At 38.2% G+C, this 18,741-nt stretch overlaps 1 protein-coding gene across 2 annotated transcripts in view; it reads right to left on the bottom strand.

Annotated features, from left to right (window-relative positions):
• The window catches only part of VWA8 (von Willebrand factor A domain containing 8), a 251,624-nt gene that overhangs the window by 19,572 nt on the left and 213,311 nt on the right, over window positions 1-18,741 (bottom strand). For both annotated transcript variants that reach the window (XM_075918951.1, XM_075918952.1), the window contains exons 38-41: window positions 7,449-7,557; window positions 6,568-6,724; window positions 6,067-6,175; window positions 1,418-1,543 (exon numbers count right to left, since the gene is read on the bottom strand). In XM_075918951.1, the coding sequence (XP_075775066.1) occupies window positions 1,418-1,543; window positions 6,067-6,175; window positions 6,568-6,724; window positions 7,449-7,557 (501 nt within the window). The remainder of the gene's footprint in view (window positions 1-1,417; window positions 1,544-6,066; window positions 6,176-6,567; window positions 6,725-7,448; window positions 7,558-18,741) is intronic.

Raw genomic sequence — 18,741 nt, forward strand, 5'->3', positions numbered from 1 at the left:
ATGCAAAGAACTGCAATATCAGCTCCCCCCTGAAAAAAAAAGAAACCCACAGCCCTCCAAAGCCCATGATTATATATTTTTAATTCAAAATGTAAAATTACTTCCTTAGCATTTTCACTGCTATGTAAGCTTTTTTTTTCCATAGGCTTTGTCTACACTGCAGGGTTTTCGCACAGGAAGCTTTTTGCGGAAGAGATCTTCCGCAAAAACTTCTTGCGCAAAAGCGCATCCACACCTCAAAAGCGCATTGCAAAATGCATGGATGCTGCATGGACGTTCTTGCGCAAGAGAGCTGTGATTGCCATTAACAGAATGGCCATCAGAGCACCTGTGCTTTTTCTGATAGGCTCTTTTTGCACAAGAAACCCCTGAGGAGCGTCCACAGGGGCGGATATAGGGCAGGGCGAACGGGGCGGCAGTCCCGGGCCCCGTGCTTAAAAAAGTCCCGCGCATGCGCCGTGGTGCCACCGCGCATGCGCATGGCGTCACAGTGCATGCGCCGTGGCAAAGGGGGGGCCCTGCGGAGTTATGCTGCCCGGGCCCCGCAAAACGGTCATCTGCCCCTGTGTCCACACATGCCTTTTTATGCAAGAGTTGTAGTGCAAAGAGGAGCTATTCCTCAAGGGGAGAGGAATACCTCTACCAGCAAAAGCCTTCTGTCCTGTTGATTTATGGTATTTTTTTTTGCACAAAAATGCACTTGAGGTGTGGACGCTCCCAGTTTTTGCGCAAAAATGGCCGATCTGTATTGTATTGAAACATACAAACCCAGCATTTCGAAGAGTACTGGAAATTAGGATATAATAGCTCTGATGTAGGATGGCTAGGCTGCATAAGCTTTTCAAAACTATTAGCAAGACCACATAGTATGCAAAATAAATTACAGAGAGTTACATCAAATGTGTATTTAGTTACTCAGAAGGAAGCTGTTGTATATATGATTGTTTGCAAAATAAAGCTCCTTCATGTATAAATATTAAAAATAATCTGCTATGTTGAATCTGGCTATTACAATATAATGATGATCTGGACAACTAGTCTTCCTGTTGCTTTGTTGGTATATGTCAACTGGTTTCCCTTTCAATGCCTCATATAATTCTAACAATTTTTTTTCCTGACAAATGTCCAAAATGTTGAGTCATAATAAAATATTAGGTTTTTTTAAAGTCTTTATTTAGATTTTAACTATTCACTCAATTTCTCATTCATTTTGTATTAGAATTATTAATTTGCTAATCCAAAAACTTTAGAGCTTGAAAGTGTTCTCATATTGTGATAAAGTGTGTTAATGAGAAAAGAGAGGTGGTAGTTGTTGAATTTTACTTGAACTTGTTAACCATCTTTATTGGGCTGACATCATGAAGCTCAAGAAAACAGTAAACTTGCTAGTTGCACCTACTGTTTATGGAATACTTACTTCTGGCTCAAGTTCTCCCCTTCGTTTATAAATGGCTTTTTCTCCTGTTAGCCCATCAATTATTTTTGCATCATCTAGCTCTCCAATAGCTTGGTGTCTCAGCCACTGTCTTTCCTTACCTTTGGCCTACAAGAGAAAAGCATCCTTAATTCAGCATTCAGTGACGCTGGCATGTTTTACACTGCTTAAGAGATACAGAACGTGACCCAAATATGGATTTTCTTTGGAATTAAGTGACAGCTCTGGAACGCGTTAATGAAACCTGAACACATTTTCATAAATGCTTGGTCTCTCTTGCTCAGTCACTAATTACTGTAGGCAAAGAATATATTTTTCCCCACAATTTTTGTCACTTCTAAGCCTCTTCACATAAGGACTTTGGAATATGGACCATGTAATTTTGCATGTTAATTGCATATATATTGGAAAATGGTACACAAGTGAATCCATGCAGAAAAGCATAGAACTAGAGGGACTGGCACAACAGAAGTGTTCTCCATTCAGGTATTGTGAGAAAATATACTAGATGACTAAAATAGAGGCAAAACTCAACAGTATTACATAAAAATAGTATACTTGAAGAAGAATCCTTCATAATGCTTTACAAGTGGTTCTTTTTACAATAGTATTCATAAGAATCTGGTATGAAATTTACAACCAAAACATTGCAAATAGCAATCAACAAGACAACACCCTTTTTGCAACCATGGCTGTTTGTGCTCTGGCTTTTAACACTAATGCACCATTCTTTACAGCTCAGTGCTGCAGTTCATATGCTAGTACAGGTTGGACTTCCCTAATTTGGCCCCCTTGGGACCTGAGCTGTTGCAGACCAGGGGAGGTCAGTGCTCCACAGCTGGCTGCTTAGCTCCCGGACTCCTCTCCCTGAGGCTCCCTTCCTAGTTGCTGGCCCCGCTAATGCTGGCTTGGCAGAGGCTCCACACCCTGCTGCCTGCTAGTTTCTGCCAGGGTCTCCTGGGGCTCCTGGCCAGGATCGGCTGGCCACTACCACCCCACTGCTGTAGGGGGTTCCCAAGCCAGGGCCAGGGCTTCCCCATCGCCTGGCCCAGCTGACACTAGAGGATTCCCAGGCTACCACCTGGCCCTGATGATGTGGGGATTCCTTGGCCAGGGTTGGGGTTCCCCAACTGCCACTTGGCCCAGGCACTGCTGGCCCAGTCAGAGCTCCACAGCTCCCGTGTTCTCCCGGCTGGCTCCCACTCCCACCTCTGTGCCTCTTTGGTCCAGCAACATCCATGACCATGCCGGATCCTGCTGGACTATAGAGTCCCGGATTTCGGAGGTTCAACCTGTTATACTCCCACTGAAGTAAGATCTGATGACTGAGGAGTTGGATTCTTTGACAAAAATAATGTATTTAAAAACATTTTTGAATGATCATTTTACAACAACTTGCATGTTGTAGGATCAAGTTAAAGTCAGCACAGTCTATTTGCTGTGTGTGGGTTTCATGTTTCACTTAATACATGGTCAGAATCACAGGAACTCAACTTTAATCTGCTGGCCAGTACTGCTGAGATTTTCATGAACAGAAAGAATTATTTGGGCATGGAATTGGGTTATTAGTGTATGTCCATCTCTCCCTCTCAGAAGTTGGACATTAAGTTCCTTTTCTGTAAATTAAACATCGATCTGATTGGATTAAGGCGTAAGTATTATAGTTCTTCATCTTGTGCTACTGGAGTCACATGATTATGAGGACTAAAGGGCTTAAGTATTCTCTTAATAGTCTCTCATTGGCCTCATAGACCCTGGTTCTCTCAACGAAGTAAGGTCTGTTTGTCTTCCTTTGAAATTACCTAGGCAGAGTTCTTCTGGAAAAGGGACCATGCTTTGCCAAGCCAAAAGAAGTTCAAACTGCATGCCTAGAATCTGAGAGAATGGATTTCTGGAACTTTTTATGCTGAAGCCACCTATTTGATGACCTAGCACAGTCCATAAAGAATCTATATTCCAACCCCATGGCCTCTGGCATGTGTTCAAATGTAGGTGTTTTGAACACATCCTCAGTTTGAATTCAGTTTTAGCAAAACCTACTTTTGGTGGTTAATGGATGGATTCATTAAAGGTCTGAGCTGTAAAACCTCATATATCCAGGCAGCTTTGTTAGAAATGTTCTCTCTATTCTCAGGATAAGGGATTTCGCTTTACACCCCCATTTCTAGGTTCTCCAGGCAATGAGAAACCTTCACCATCCACTTCAAACCCACATAGCCCTGAATACTGAATTTCATAGTGGAACAACTGATTAAATAATTCTTTGGATCAATGGCTGTTAGTTCATTGTTTTTTCTTATCTAAGTAGCTTTATGTCTGCAAAAGAACAAGTGAAATGAAAAACTCCATTTTTTTCCTGACAGAGTGGGCGTACGGACATCAGAACTTCTACCCAAAGTTCTTTCTTCTTACTCTTTAAATCAACTGTAATCTTTTCTTCCTTTTCACCTTATTACCAGAACATGGAGAAGTAGCATTACCTGCTTAATCACTGAATTCTACTTGGACAGAACATCATCTTAAGAGGTATCTCAGCTCCCATATGGGCAAGAACAAAGGTTTTATAACTGTGAAAGCCACCACCTTCATACTGGTTAGGGCAGCAATCGAGGATCTCATATAAGAATGGGCAGAACTCATCCTTCTTACTCAAGAGCTCATTTTAAAAGAACTATTTCCATGGGCAGAGAGGAATACGAGGAAATTTGCAAAGCAAATAATTTGGGCATCTCCTCTCATTTATAAAGCATTAAAGTGAAAGTCTCATCCTCCTCTGATGTTGCCTGAGGTCAGCTGGCTTGCGATCTGTCATCCTGCCTTGATCCCTACTTTATTGACTCTTAGCTTCCAGATGATATAGAAATCCTCTATCAAAATGTCACAGGTATGGCCAGTTTGATCTGTCTCACAAGGAGTCACAAACATGAAAGAAATGTAGAGTTCACAGCCCTGTCTATAAGCATTTGAGCATGGACAGATCTTTAACACATCAAGTTCTGATGACTGATGTTCTTTCAAGTATTTGTGATCAGCTTCCTCTTGGTTGACAGTAAAGGGAAAACTCCAGAAGGCAATAAAGGTTCAGCTTCATTGAGCATATTCTTAACTAATTTAGTTATTGTTTATACTGACAAAGCTATAGCTTTGAGGATATCCATAATTAAAGGAAAAGAAGTGTGGGAAGAAAATGTTTTGACTAGCAGCATGGTTCACACTAATCCTATTATTTTAGTCATTTTCAGGGATGTGTTTCAAGTGATGACAGCTTCTTCTTGAAGTATGTTTGCTAATCTAATTATGTATTTCAGTTGTAAATTCCTTAAGGGAAAACAGAGTTGACATTGACAGTGCGCTTTTCCTGTTAAAACATGAACTAGTTTCTTCTCCAAAACACTGCTAAAGTATTTAGAATATTAATGACTATCACTTCCACGTACAATTGCATACTGTGTCCATTCTATCTATATAGTGAAAACAAAAACACTCTAAATGCTTTTAATTTGTTTTGCAAATGCAAGCGAAGCTACAAAATTAGCAAGAGCAAAATGTGCCTAAAAACTCTTGAGGAATAAACAATGTTTTTTATGTCAATAAAATGATGGCCCATCTTTAAAGGATTTATGATAAAGCAAGAAAGTAAAAAAAATAAAGGTCTGAACAATATAAACAACTTGCACACATTATGCAATCATAACAAGTTCAAATTTGCCTTTGTTTCAAACTTAACTTGGAAAGCTATGAATATGTAAGTCTAGTTATTGTAGTTTCTAATATTACCCAAATTAAGAAAGTGAGGATTTTTAAGGAGCTTATTTTTCAAAACAATAATTACACAGTGAAATTAGACCTAAAAATTACATCACTTTTAATTGCACCATTGATTTTATATTCCTGAAATAAGGAGTATGTTTTCTACTCTCTATTGATATACCCACCTACTCCCATTTAAAATGTAAAATGTCTTTTCCTTTCCAACTTTCTTCATTTTTCTCTTGAACTTGTTTTTGTTTACAGCATTTGTGTATCAGCATGGCTAGAAACTAGCACAGTTCTATGGCTTGTTACTGATAATACAGCAAGCAAACAAAATAAAGGACAAATGATCTTGCTGGTTATCTCCTAAAGACAGTGGCTATTTTTATTTTTAAATGTACGAATGAGAGATTTATTTTAAACTGAGTCAAACTTAAGTTTTAGAAATTCAAGCTTTTGTGCTACATAGATGGGAATATTAGGGAGTGTGTTATTTACTTCATTTGAAATTAATTTTAAACATTCTGGGTGCCTGAATGCCTGAAAAGCTCTGACCAGGTGGGAGCCATGGGCCTGTTATGTAAATCTGTCTCAATCATACTTCTGTGCTCCTACACGAGTTATCCCTGTAGTAAGCTGTGTAGGAATATGCCATCATTTTCTGGGTTGGCGAGAATGCAGGTCCACTTTCATGCTACTTTTGAAATGGTCACATATGCCATTATTTCCATTAATTGTATGTAGGACCTGAATTTGCTCTCTTGACTCCCAAAGATATTATTTATCAAATAGTGATATAATGTTAAAGTTCAGCTGGTAACATTTTGGTCCTAATCTAGTGAGTTGACAGTTTTCTTTACCAGTGAATCAAGTGTTACCTGCAGATTATCTAGGATAATTCGTAGAGACTGAACTTGTCTTCGGACAGCTCCAGAGAATCTTTCATAAGTAGATGCATCATATTCACTCATCTTGATCTCCTTTAATCTGAAGCAAGAAAAAGCTAAAAAAATTAAGACTGTAATCACACGAAAAAGTATCTAATGCATACAGGTAGAGGTAAATTTGTTGGTGGATAATGGCTAACTTCAAACAACACTGAAGAATACCAGCTGCTTTTGTTAAAAGTGATGGAGTTAGTAACTGTTGTCCACAAAGCCTTTAAAATGTAATCAAGGGTACTAATCCTTTAGCAGTCTCAGATCTTTTTGTTTTAGCAATTAGACTGCAAGTCGGATGTTTTGATAACTGTGATAAAATTACGCAAGCGTTTGCTGGCTCAGATGTTGCGATGCATACATAAAGTGAGTGTTAGGGTGTGTGTCATTTAACACAAAGATAAGGGTCAAGTAGTAGGGTCTGCAAATTTGAATACTAACCTCTGTTTAAAGGCCTTTTCACCCATCTCCCTTGCAGCTCTCTTCACATCCTCAGGAACAGCATCTTTCTCAGCCTGAGATATCTGGTAAACTTTGTGGCCAGCATCCAGTCTATAGGGCCCACCTTTGCCGCCCAGCCCTGCCGTGTCTCTCCCACCTAGAACAGTCCATGTGAAAATAAAAAATGTCTCATAGCTATGACATAAATCTTCCTCTAAAACCTCCGCTATCACACCAATGCATTTAAAAATTTGTACAAACTTTCCCTGAGTCCCATGGAAAATACTTTATTTGCTACTAAAAATAACCGTCTACTTTCAACAGTGCAGAAATGCCATCATAAAGCAGAGGTCTGACTCCAGTTTTATACTCTTAATCTACATTGTTTTGTGATCAAAATCAGGTACTTCATCCTTCAAGGGTAAGACTCACCCTTGTGCAAAGAGCTTACACCCCCACTTAATTCCTATTTTAAATCCTCAAAGCTACTACATTTGGTTAATGTAAACTAACAGTGTAATTCTAGAATTTATTGCCTGTGCACCTATGGTTTTACTACTGTGTGTATAGTGTGGTTGCTCATGTCATTCAGAATTTAGAATAAGGAGACATCAAACTCTTGGTATGGATTGAATCAGACAGATATTAACAACCTTAACCAAATGTAAGAAATGCAAATGTCTAATATCTACTAGTCTGGTCCTGGGTTTCTATGTTAATATGATTATGAAGAACTTTTTACTTTGCAGAAAATGCAGGCAGGAAAATGCAGGAAAATAATTTCATGATACAAGACCTTTGAAATGTATAAATGCCACCAAAGTTATCTGAGACATCCTTCAAAGACTCATGCAAATCTCGAGAAGACAACACATACAAACCTGTTCCACCAGCCCATGTGTTTCCACCAACATGGGGCATGTTGTCTAAATCTACCTTTCCATGCTTAGGGGTGCTCACATCCAAACCACTGTCTCTCTCAATGGTTATCTGTGAAATTAAAAAGAAAGTATGTTGCAAATATCTCTTATTATTATACCCAACATAAATTCTATGACCACCTTGATGGCACAAGGAAAATACATTGTGTCCTACTTAGAAGCCATAGGCCAAGACTGAACTTAAGAAATGTATTATTTCATAGGCCAATACATACAAAAGGGTAAAATAACATCTAGGAGGAGAAAGGTCAGAGATGCACAGTCAGTTAGGATATTGCAAACGAACTAAAGCAGGGAGCAGTCTTGGGACTTGTCCATGCTAGGAAAACAGGTATCTATGTAGTAACTAACACTTTCAAAATCTGAACATAGAGAGGATAAGGAATAGTTTTAACATAGTTGGCTGAGTTGAAGCTGAGGGATCACCTCACCCAGCTAATATGTTAAAACTCAGTGACTTCTTTCAAGATGCCAGCCTCAGAGACCTGAGGGCTGAACTATTCTCTTCATTCACAGAACAGGCAGTGGCAATGTAAACTTCCTGCATCTCTCTACCACCATGCTTGAACCCTACTCTTAAATAAAAGGTTAGTTCAAATTACATGCACATTTAATCCTGGACTTCCCTGCCAAGACTGCCAACAAAGGTGATATATTTGTAATGGTAGTTTTCTAATATGCACACCTGTCCTCTGGGAGGCTGAATTTTGGTAATGGATGCAAAATACAAAACAGCTGTCCTATGGTAATGACAGCATCAGACAGGAGGCATTTAGGTAAAAGAATGAATTTCCCTATTACCACTCCTCTGAGTCATCTAGTGATTCCATTCCTAATGTATACATTTTCTTTATAGTCATAATTTTTATATATTAATGCTGTTTACAGTTACTTGAAATATAATGACACATAATTGTGGGTAATAACATCATTCTAGCTTCTATGAATGAATTTCTCCCACCCATATAATTTATAATTACTCTATATTTATTTTACTGAAAATTGATGCATTCTGAGAGTACACAATTTTACTGCCCATTCAGGAACAAGTTCCTGAGCATTAGCATGATTTCCATCAGAGCTGAAGAATAACTTAGTCCCTGAATTCACTGTGTGCTGCAGCCTCAACACAACACTGACAAGAATTCCCCATGTTCCTATGTTCTGAAAACACATTCTAAAAACAGTCTATAGGCAACAGCTCAAAGAATATATTTTTTTCATCCTTATATTATTTGCATTAATTCTTAAAGGTACAATGCACTCGCTGTGAAACATGTCATCGCTGTTAAAGATAAACAAAGATAAATGCAATTAATTTAACATTTGAATACTAACACAGATTATCAAAAGAACACCACAGTGTTTTAGTTTTATTTTAATGGGTTGTATAATATTTTAGTAAGTAGGTGCCTTCAGGGATAAAATAAATAGTATCTTTTAGTGTCACTGCTTAACTAGCATTCTCAACATGGGTTTAACAAAATTGCTGAGTTTATTTTTCAAAAATGAATGTAAGCCTTACAAGATATAATGAAAATATTTATTCTTTAAAAAGGAACTAAAATATGGGAAATTTGCTGCACTTTGGCCCTCATGTCCCCTTTCTCTATTGAAAAATAAACAAAAATCCTACAAAGGGAAGCATTATGTAGCTTATTTTGCTGTACATAGTGATATTCAGATGGTACTTCATTTTTCCACTGAGCAAAGTTCACAAAGTGCTGGTTATTTTGAAAGACAGCCATTTGTGACATATTATTTATTGGAAAGTTATAGCTTGAATCAGAATTCAGTACTTGCTAGTGTTAGCAATTTTAAAATTAAAATAAAATTAAAGTCCTAAGTATCATCTACCCACTTTTCAAGTATGGAACTAGCCTTACACTCTGATAATTTAATACATACATTAGATTTTCTTAAGAACTTAGCACCTCTATTGCTCTTATTTTGATTAACATTACCGTCTCATTGCTCTAAATCACAGCAAAATAGTCAACACTGTCTTAATTTTTATTAAAAAAATGAAAACAAAACAAAAATAAGTGAGAAGGCAAGTGAGCAAAAGTTTTAGAATTAGTGTTAGTTTAGCAACTTGCTCTTACTAACAGTGGTGCTGGAGAAATTCTTGCAGTGGGTGTGCTGAGCTGCATCCTCCAGCCCTATCTGTGCCCCTTAGAGCATTCCTCAGAGCAAGGGCTGGCAGTCAGGACCCTGGGGCCAGCAGTGAAGACCCCGAGAGGAATACTGTGCAGGCACCAGAGCCCTCAGGCCTGCAGCGGGGTGGGCAGCTGGGACCCTTGTGCCAGCAGCAGAGCGGGCCACAGGGCTGACAGTGAAGTCCTGGCAGCAGTGCATTATGTGGCCAGGAAATTGGGCGCAAAACATGGGCATGCTGCAACATTCCCTGCATCCTGACGTCCCGCGCCTATGCTTACTGATTTCTCTGTATTTATTAGCCGATGTTTTTGTTTGCATATTTGGAATATTCAAAGTGCTATCTAAATGGTATATAATAATATTTTGTCAGCAAGTTAAGGGAATATGGACTGGATAAATGGACAGTAAGATAGATAGAAAGCTGACTAGAAAGCCGGGCCCAGCCAGTAGTGATCAACGGCTCGATGTCAGGATGGTGGTTGGTTTCTAGCAGAGTGCCACAAGGTTCGGTTCTAGGACCGGTTTTGTTCAATAGCTTTATTAATGACCTAGATGAGGGGATGGATTGCACTCTCAGCAAGTTTGCAGATGACACTAAGCTAGGGGGAGAGGTAGATACGGTTGAGGGCAGAGATAGGGTCCAGAGTGACTTACACAAATTGGAGGATTGGGCCACAAGAAATCTGATGAGGTTCAACAACGAGCAGTGTAGAGTCCTGCACTTTGGACGGAAGAATCCCAAGCATTGTTACAGGCTGGGGACCAACCAGCTAAGTAGTAGTTCTGAAGAAAAGGACCTGGAGGTTACAGTGGATGAGAAGCTGGACATGAGTCAACAGTGTGCCCTTGTAGCCAAGAAGGCTAATGGCATATTAGGTTGCATTAAGAGGAGCATTGCTAGCAGATACAGAGATGTCATTATTCCCCTTTATTTGGCTCTGGTGAGGCCACATCTGGAGTATTGTGTCCAGTTCTGGGCCCCCCACTACAAAAAGGATGTGGACGCATTGGAGAGGGTCCAGAAGAGGGCAACCAAAATGATTAGGGGGTTGGAGCATATGACCTATGAGGAGAGGCTGAGGGAGCTGGGTCTGTTTAGTCTGCAGAAGAGAAGAGTGAGGGGGGATTTGATAGCAGACTTCAATTTCCTGAAGGGAGGTTCCAAAGAGGCTGGAGAAAGGCTGTTCACAGTAGTGATGGATGGCAGAACAAGGAGCTATGGTCTCAAGTTACAGTGAGAGAGGTCTAGGTTGGATATTAGGAAAAACTATTTCACTAGGAGGATGGTGAAGCACTGGAATGGGATACCTAGAGAAGAGGTGGAATCTCCATCCCTAGAGATTTTAAGTCTCTGTTTGACAAAGCCCTGGCTGGGTTGATTTAGTTGGGATTGGTCCTGCTTTGGGTAGGGGGCTGGACTTGATGACCTCCTGAAGTCTCTTCCAGCTCTATGATTCAAAGTTTGGGAATTGTCTGGACTTTCACAAGTTAGACAGTCAGTTGGGGTCTCACGAGTTGTATTGAGTCAGGAAAACTGAAAGATGAAAGTAGGGGAAGAATTAGGGATGTGAATGACTAATTGACTATCTGATAAGCAAATGCTTATTGGATAGTCGACACACTAGTCGACTAGTCGCTTCCCCCCCATCTTTGCTGCCTCTATCAGAAAGAGCAGTGGAGGGAAGAGGGGAAGGGGAAGAGAAGAGAGTGCTTCAAAGCAGCAGCACCACATGGAGCCCGGGATCAGCTGGGGACTCGCCTGCTGACCCCAGGCTCCATGCAGTGCTGCTGCTTTGAAATGCTGTGTGGAGCCTGATGCCAGGCTCTCTGTGGCATTTCAAAGCAGCAGCGCTGCATGGAGCCCGGGGTCAGCTGGGGGCTCGATGCAGCACTGCTGTTTTGAAATGCCATGGGGAACATGGGGCCAGTGGGGGACTGCTTGAGTCCTCACTGTCCCCGTGCTCCCCACAGCGCTTTCGCCTTTGAAGTGTAGCAAGAGCCCTGGAACTGTTATTACACTCAGAGGCGGAGGCGTACTTATTGACTAACTGAATAGCATCAACTATTCAATTAGCCCATTAAGCTAAATTTAACATTGCTAGGGAGAATACAGCTAAGCATATTAGAAATACAGTACAGAGTTAATTTTCCAGATTAAGTTCTACCTCTCCTTTTTGCTTAGATTCCTTTTAAATTCACTAGTTACCAAACTAGTTAAATAATTTGATTGTTTTAGTGAGGTTTCATCTATAGTGAAATTTCAATTTTCTTGAAGTGAAACTTGTGCCATTTCATTATGTTTTTTATGACTGAAGGCAAGTTAAACATTTTATTCATTTATTCGCTATACATTTTGTATAGTGTACTGTGCATATCACAGCTAAGTGAGACAACAGATGGATTTAGTCACAAAGTCTTCTGAGCTGTAGCTACGAGCTAAGGGTGACAGCAGAATAGCTGGAAAATATTTTGAAATTTTTCTTTTAAGATTTCTTTCTGTGAGAATTGGTTTCCCCCACAGCCACAAGCTCTGCTAATGATTAATGCTCTAGAAATGGATTTATTATTCCATTTTAAATGCCTCTCATTGGTCAGGTACTTTTTCAGGGTTTCCTAAGCACAAAGGGCAGGATTGTTATCCTCTATAGTGCTGCCCATGAGCTTCATCACGAGACCCAAAGAAGAGAAGATTTCTAATGACACTAATAGGTTGATCTAAACTTGCTATTTAGGGCTCTCAAATTCTAAGGGAGTTAAAGGCTGCCAAAACTCACAGGATAAGATCCCAACTGATGTGCTCACACAGTTCTGGCTTTTTAAACATTTCACTGTATTACAGGACTGATGTATATTTGTGTTTCCTCTTACTGATTCCCATAGATACACCCAATATTAGGAGTGATACAAGCTAACAAAGAAAAAAAAACATATCACCATTCATATATTGAATACAAATGTTAAGTAGACATGCAGGCTTGCTGAGCTCAAATATATGACTTAATGAACTGAATGCCACAATTAAATAAAGTCTTCTGCAACTCATTTGTGCCAATCATCTACTCAATTTATGCTATACCGTAATAGGAACAATGTGGAGACATATGTTTGCCAGGCAATCTATGAAAGGGGTACTCTGTCATGTGTTAATTGAGTTTCAGCTCGTTAAATATGTTTAGAAGTAGGTCCAGAATTACAACAGTATTATATATAATTAATAATACATATTAATAAATGTAAATGCAAGGTCCACTTTTGTGATTTTTATATCCTAGAAAAGATAGAAAGGAGCTGAAAAAGGTTTATAATGACCACATTAAACAATGCATTATATCTATGAGCAATTATGTCAACTGATGATGAAGGATATGTCTGACTCTGCAGCAACCCACTGTGAAATGTGTTTTTTTAAAAACATGCATAAGTTATGGAGGCACCACAGATGTAGCTCTGAAGCTAATGTAAACTGAATTTTGAGCTTTATGCTGGAATTCTACTAATTTGCCATCTATCAAAAATAAAAGCATTCTTCCCAGAATTACAGCACTTACCCTTTGAGAAAGAATGAATTTTCTGAGAATTTACAAGTAAATTTGTTAATTGCTTTCTGAGTTAAATTAATTTAAAAAAATGTGTCCTCTCAGATCTTTCTTTCTGTTCCTAATTATCTTAATAACTGCTAGACTACCAAACAACTGTAATTCTGCTCTATAGTAACACCACAATGGGAAGGAGAAAAGTCTTTAAAATAAATTTTGTTTAATTTGGAACCATAAACACTAAAATGTCTTCTTATAATCATATGGTTATTACAAGGTGTCACTAGAAGGCAAAAATAAGGTTATTTGGGTACTTTGTGTATTTCCATGCCTTAAAAGGAATTTCCATGCCTTAACAGGTTAGGTTTAACCTTAACTCTGAAGTTATAGTGCTTGTTTTGGATAATAACATCTCCAAATATAAGGTTATTTGTTAATCTATCACAGGCATTTTCATATTCCTGTCACCATACTATCTAGACACTAGGGGTGGCCGACCTGTTCCAGACGAAGAGCCAAGATATTAGTGGATCCAGCGCACTGACGGGGGCGGGGGGAGCCACATGTTGGCCACAGCTGACCTAGAGGACACATTTTTGTTCAGAACAGTAAGATGTCTAGAGAGTGTACAGACTTTTGTGTTTGTAATATTATTCAGTTAATTTTATTACAAATCCAGAAGGGAAGGAGGTGTTCACAGCTTTTCCTTAGGAACTGGTGCCAGAGTTGCTCCTTTGAATGAAAAACCCTCCTATGAATGAAAAAGTAGTTCTCTAAGGAGGATGGTCAAGGAAAAACTGGTTTCTGAATACAAGCACAGAGAGATACAACTTTACTTGTTATCTTTAGTGACTGTACCCATATAACTGTACACACACACTCATATCTACGCTCTCTTCTTTTAAAGTACACTTCTGCATAATTTTAAGAAACTGAATTAATTATTTTTAAAAGGAAAAAATGGAGAAAACTGAAGGGAAATATTAATTTCTTCAGATTTTTACTACTAAGTCTAGCCTATAGCAGTATGAAGGAGTTATAGCTATACACTTTTTAAAAAATTCCTCTGAATTACATTTCCCCCCTTCTTTCTGGGGACTTAAAGCAGAGACACATTCCTTACAGGATTTCATTGGTATACATCTCCAGAATACAAGTGCATGAACCTCTCTTTATTGTATGCGGTGACAAATGATTAACTAAAATTTTCCTTAAGCTTTTATTCAGCCCTCTATGATACTTCCAAGACATGCCAGCTGCAGCACATTTGCTAATCCATTGGAAAGAACATGATTACATGCTTCTCTTCACTTAAAATACACATACCACTGTGTTAAATAATGTCTTGACAGAACAGGGCCTAGGCTGCTGAACAGTTGTTGGAAAGATTTACACCTACACCATAACACATGAAAAGCTCAAGTACCAGAGCTTTGTATCATTTCACTAACACTCATTCAAACAGTTAATAGTTAAACAATCACCCTTAATGCTGGCAGTGACAGGGATTGGAAAGTTAGGGCAGCAAGAACTCTGGCAATTGCATGTTCAGTTAGAATCATTCTGCTAGAAGTGATGGATCAACAGCAAGATTCTTCTTACTGCTGCATGAAAAAAAATAAAGTGCATTCTCCTTCCTAACAGTTTCCTAGAACTGTCTTGACCACAAAGTAGGAATCCTGCTAAGGTGCAAAGAGAAGGCTCATTTTACTATTCTCTTTCCTAGCACAGTTGTACACTACATAGAAGGAATTGTAGTAGCTCAGCATTTTGCTCTTTTATTATCAGACATTACAAGTACATGGAACAATTTATAATCATAGTCAAAGAAGAATGTTTCCTTTTCTTTAAAATGTAATGTTTCAGTATTGAAAAATTAATAAAATCCAGATTGTACTTGAATATTAGTAATTTATGAAGGGGCTTTTTCCTATACATCATTTTGGAAAGTGAATTGATATGCAAGAAATAATAATCAATCCAAACCAAAATGACTCAAAGGAGTAAGGATTATATTTCCAGTAGAATGAAGTGTCTCCCATAGTGTTTGAGTACAAGACAATGGATTTTCCTGAGCCTAAATTGTTTAAACTGCAAAAAGGATTTATAAAAATATTGCCCTAAGCTACATTTATTTAGCAGTTCATAAGAACACTTTTCCCCAGAACACTCTCAATGCTACTGTGAATACATAGTCAAGAATACACTGAAATTCCTACTCAGACTAAACTGATATCAAAAAGCAAATCTGCATGATGCTATTTAAGTACAAAATAGGGTTCTGTGTTGCTCTCTCTCTTTAATGTAAAACAGTTTCTGGCAAAGATATGAAGAAAATGTTTTATAATCAACATGTGAGTAGAAAACTATTGGGCAAGAGAGTATCACAGGCATAAATAAATAAATAAATAAATAAATCCTAAAAGCTAAACAAAAAACCAAACCAAACCAAACCAAACCAAACCCATTACTGCTCTTGTTGCTCCAGCTATGGGATTTTATCCTGCTTTCATTAAAGTTAACAGGAAAACTGATGTTAAAGTGCTGACTCGAGCCTACAGGAAAGGGTATTTTTCACATACAATGGAGTAACATTACCCATAGTTCTCAAGAAGACAATAATGTATGTTGTGCACTTTCAACAATGCCCTAAAGCTACTAAACATCATTATAGTATTAGTGATAGTGATGAATGAAATACTCAAGAGAGTAGTTTTGGGTGTTGTGGTTGTAATTTGCCTGGTTTGAACGTTGGTTAATGCCTGTAAAATTGAGGCATTTCTGCAAAATTTTAACATTAGATAATATTTCGTGCAAAATGTTTTTCACTACCTGAAGATTGTGAAGATATCTAAAAGGCACTTTTGCTTAAATAATTCACATTAACTGGCTTGAAAAAAGCTCCTATGAGGATAAGGAGGTAAAAAGGAGTTCATAGAAGTTATAGATAGAATCAGAGAAATCCTCAAGTGCTATCCCAACACTGGTCTTAATACTACCTTACACGTACAGCAAACATTAATTTAGTAAATATACATTAACAAGAGTGTGGTAAGCAAGACACAAGAAGTAATTCTTCTGCTCTACTCTGCATTGATTGGGCCTCAACTGGAGTACTGTGTCTAGTTCTGGGAGCCACATTTCAGGAAAGATGTGGAGAAACTGGAGAAAGTCCAAGAAAGGAACAAAAATTATTAAAGGTCTAGAAAACATGATCAATATATTGGCATTGGAAAAGGTTAAAAAAAGAGCAACAAAAATGAGTGGGGGTTTGGAATGAGTCCCCTATGAACAGAGATTAAAAAGATTTGGACTTTTCAGCTTAGAAAAGAGGAGACTAAGGGGGGATATGACAGAGGTCTATAAAATCATAATGGGTGTGGAAAAAGTGAATAAGGAAAAGTTATTTACTTATTCACATAATATAAGAACTTGGGGTCACCAAATGAAATTAATAGGCAGCAGGTTTAAAACAAACAAAAGGAAGTTTTTCTTCACTCAGCACACAGTCAACCCGTGGAACTCCTTGCCAGAGGATGTGGTAAAGGCTAGGACTGGTAGTTAAGCACTGGAACCAATTGCCTGTGAATTCTGTGGAATCTCCATCATTGGAAATTTTTAAGAGCTACATTTCCTGGGTGAAAGCCTAACCCTACTGAAATGAATAGGTGTTCTGCCATTCACTCATTAGGGCTAGGATTTTATCCTATGACTTGAAACTCCATGTCTAATTTACTATGGGTTCCTGTAAAATCAGGAACAGTATTTCTGACCTACCTCTTTTTCTGCCCCTGAACACGCCAAACCCTGTATATTTTATATTCTGGTAACTATCACTGACCCTATTTACCAATTCTGATACAAAGATTGAATGAGCATTAATTGACTTGCTTGTGAAACATTATGAATTTTAGAGATTTATAGGAATTGAAGTGACCAGTTTTCTGATCAGTTGCAGTTGTATGATCTTGCCCATATTGTGTATCTGCTTTGAACTTCTGTATTTCAATCTGTAAAATAGAAGGAATAATATCTAGCTGCTAAATGTTTGGAATGTACTATATCAGTGGGAATAGAATCAATGGCTTCCAGGAATGTGCTTAATCCACTAGATCATGTGGATGTAACTGGTACCATCTTCTCATGCTTTTTCCAAATTCACAAAGGTGAATTTTCATATGGAAGTGGTATTTCAAGTTTCTGCATGATTCCTTTCTCACAACACTCAGTCACAAAATATATCACAAAAATTAAAATTTCAGGGGACATGAAATCATGCAAAACCAACCGACAGAAACTTTTAAACACATTTTTGCTAAACATTTTTCTCCAGCTCTCTCAAATGTAGCACCTTGAATTCCTTGTACAAAATCTCAGAAGTTGAATAAATAATTTACAAGCTCAGGAAAAGCAAGAAAATGGTTTTGAACACCAGTGTTTTCACAGAAAAGGAAAGAAAACATTCCTTGGGCAAGATAAAATTTGAACCGAATTGACATACTTCAGACACTTCTGAACAAAGAGGCTGTTCAGAAAGCCAGAGACAGGTTCTGTAGCTCCCCAACTGTAATGCTACCAATCTAGTCTGTGCACAATATGGATTTTTTCCCTATTATTCAAGAAATACCACTTCTAGCCAGGAAGAATCCAGTGAATATAGATTAGTATAAACATTTTATTAGATGTACATTTCTCATTTATTCCTTTAATTTTTGTATATGAACGAATGCCTTTACTAGCTAACTTTTTATTAATCTTTACCCCAAAGTGCTGTCTCTTTGCCACTCAGATTAACATACACAAAATTTTATTGTTAATACTCCATGTCCAAATTGTTACTAACATAAAAGAGTGTCTGGGACATTAAGCAATACTGTACTAACTGAAGTACTGTGGTTTACTGCAGGAAGGACAATCATATTAATGTTATGAATCCTGTTCTAGCTAAGGTATACAACCCCACCTTCCTTTTGCATTATTTTGACATTATATAAAGTTTTGTGGCACATATATAACTTGTAGCAGCAGATGTACTTAAATAATGATTCAGTCAGAGATTGACTCAGTCAATAAACCACTTTATTGGTGATCTATTCAACTTATAAAACAAAATGCACCACAATTAACAATGAGCATTTGTTTATGTCCTAACTGTGTGTATATTCAATCAAATAAAATGTAAAGACTATTTGAAATGGACCTGGTGACTCAATAATATTATCCCTCCCTGAACAGCACATTGAGGTTTTCCTTGCCTTTATCAAGGAAGAACTCTCAACATCCATCTAAAACAAACAAACAGAAACGACCTGTTGTTAATGCTGCTATGTCTGTAGGTGTATTGTAGCTTCTTCCTGTTTGGGTAGCTCCAGTGTTAGCTGCACCCATGTAGCTTGCAACTTAATTCAGACCTTGATGTTCCCCAGAAAGAAAGGCTTGGTTTGGTGGTGAAGGTGCTTGGCTATATTCACTGCCAAGAAAACGTGGCACTAGTTCCCTGGATGAATAGCTATATGCGCACAAACACACTAACATGC

Source organism: Pelodiscus sinensis, chromosome 1 (assembly GCF_049634645.1).
Source record: "Pelodiscus sinensis isolate JC-2024 chromosome 1, ASM4963464v1, whole genome shotgun sequence".
Taxonomy (NCBI): Eukaryota; Metazoa; Chordata; order Testudines; family Trionychidae; genus Pelodiscus; species Pelodiscus sinensis.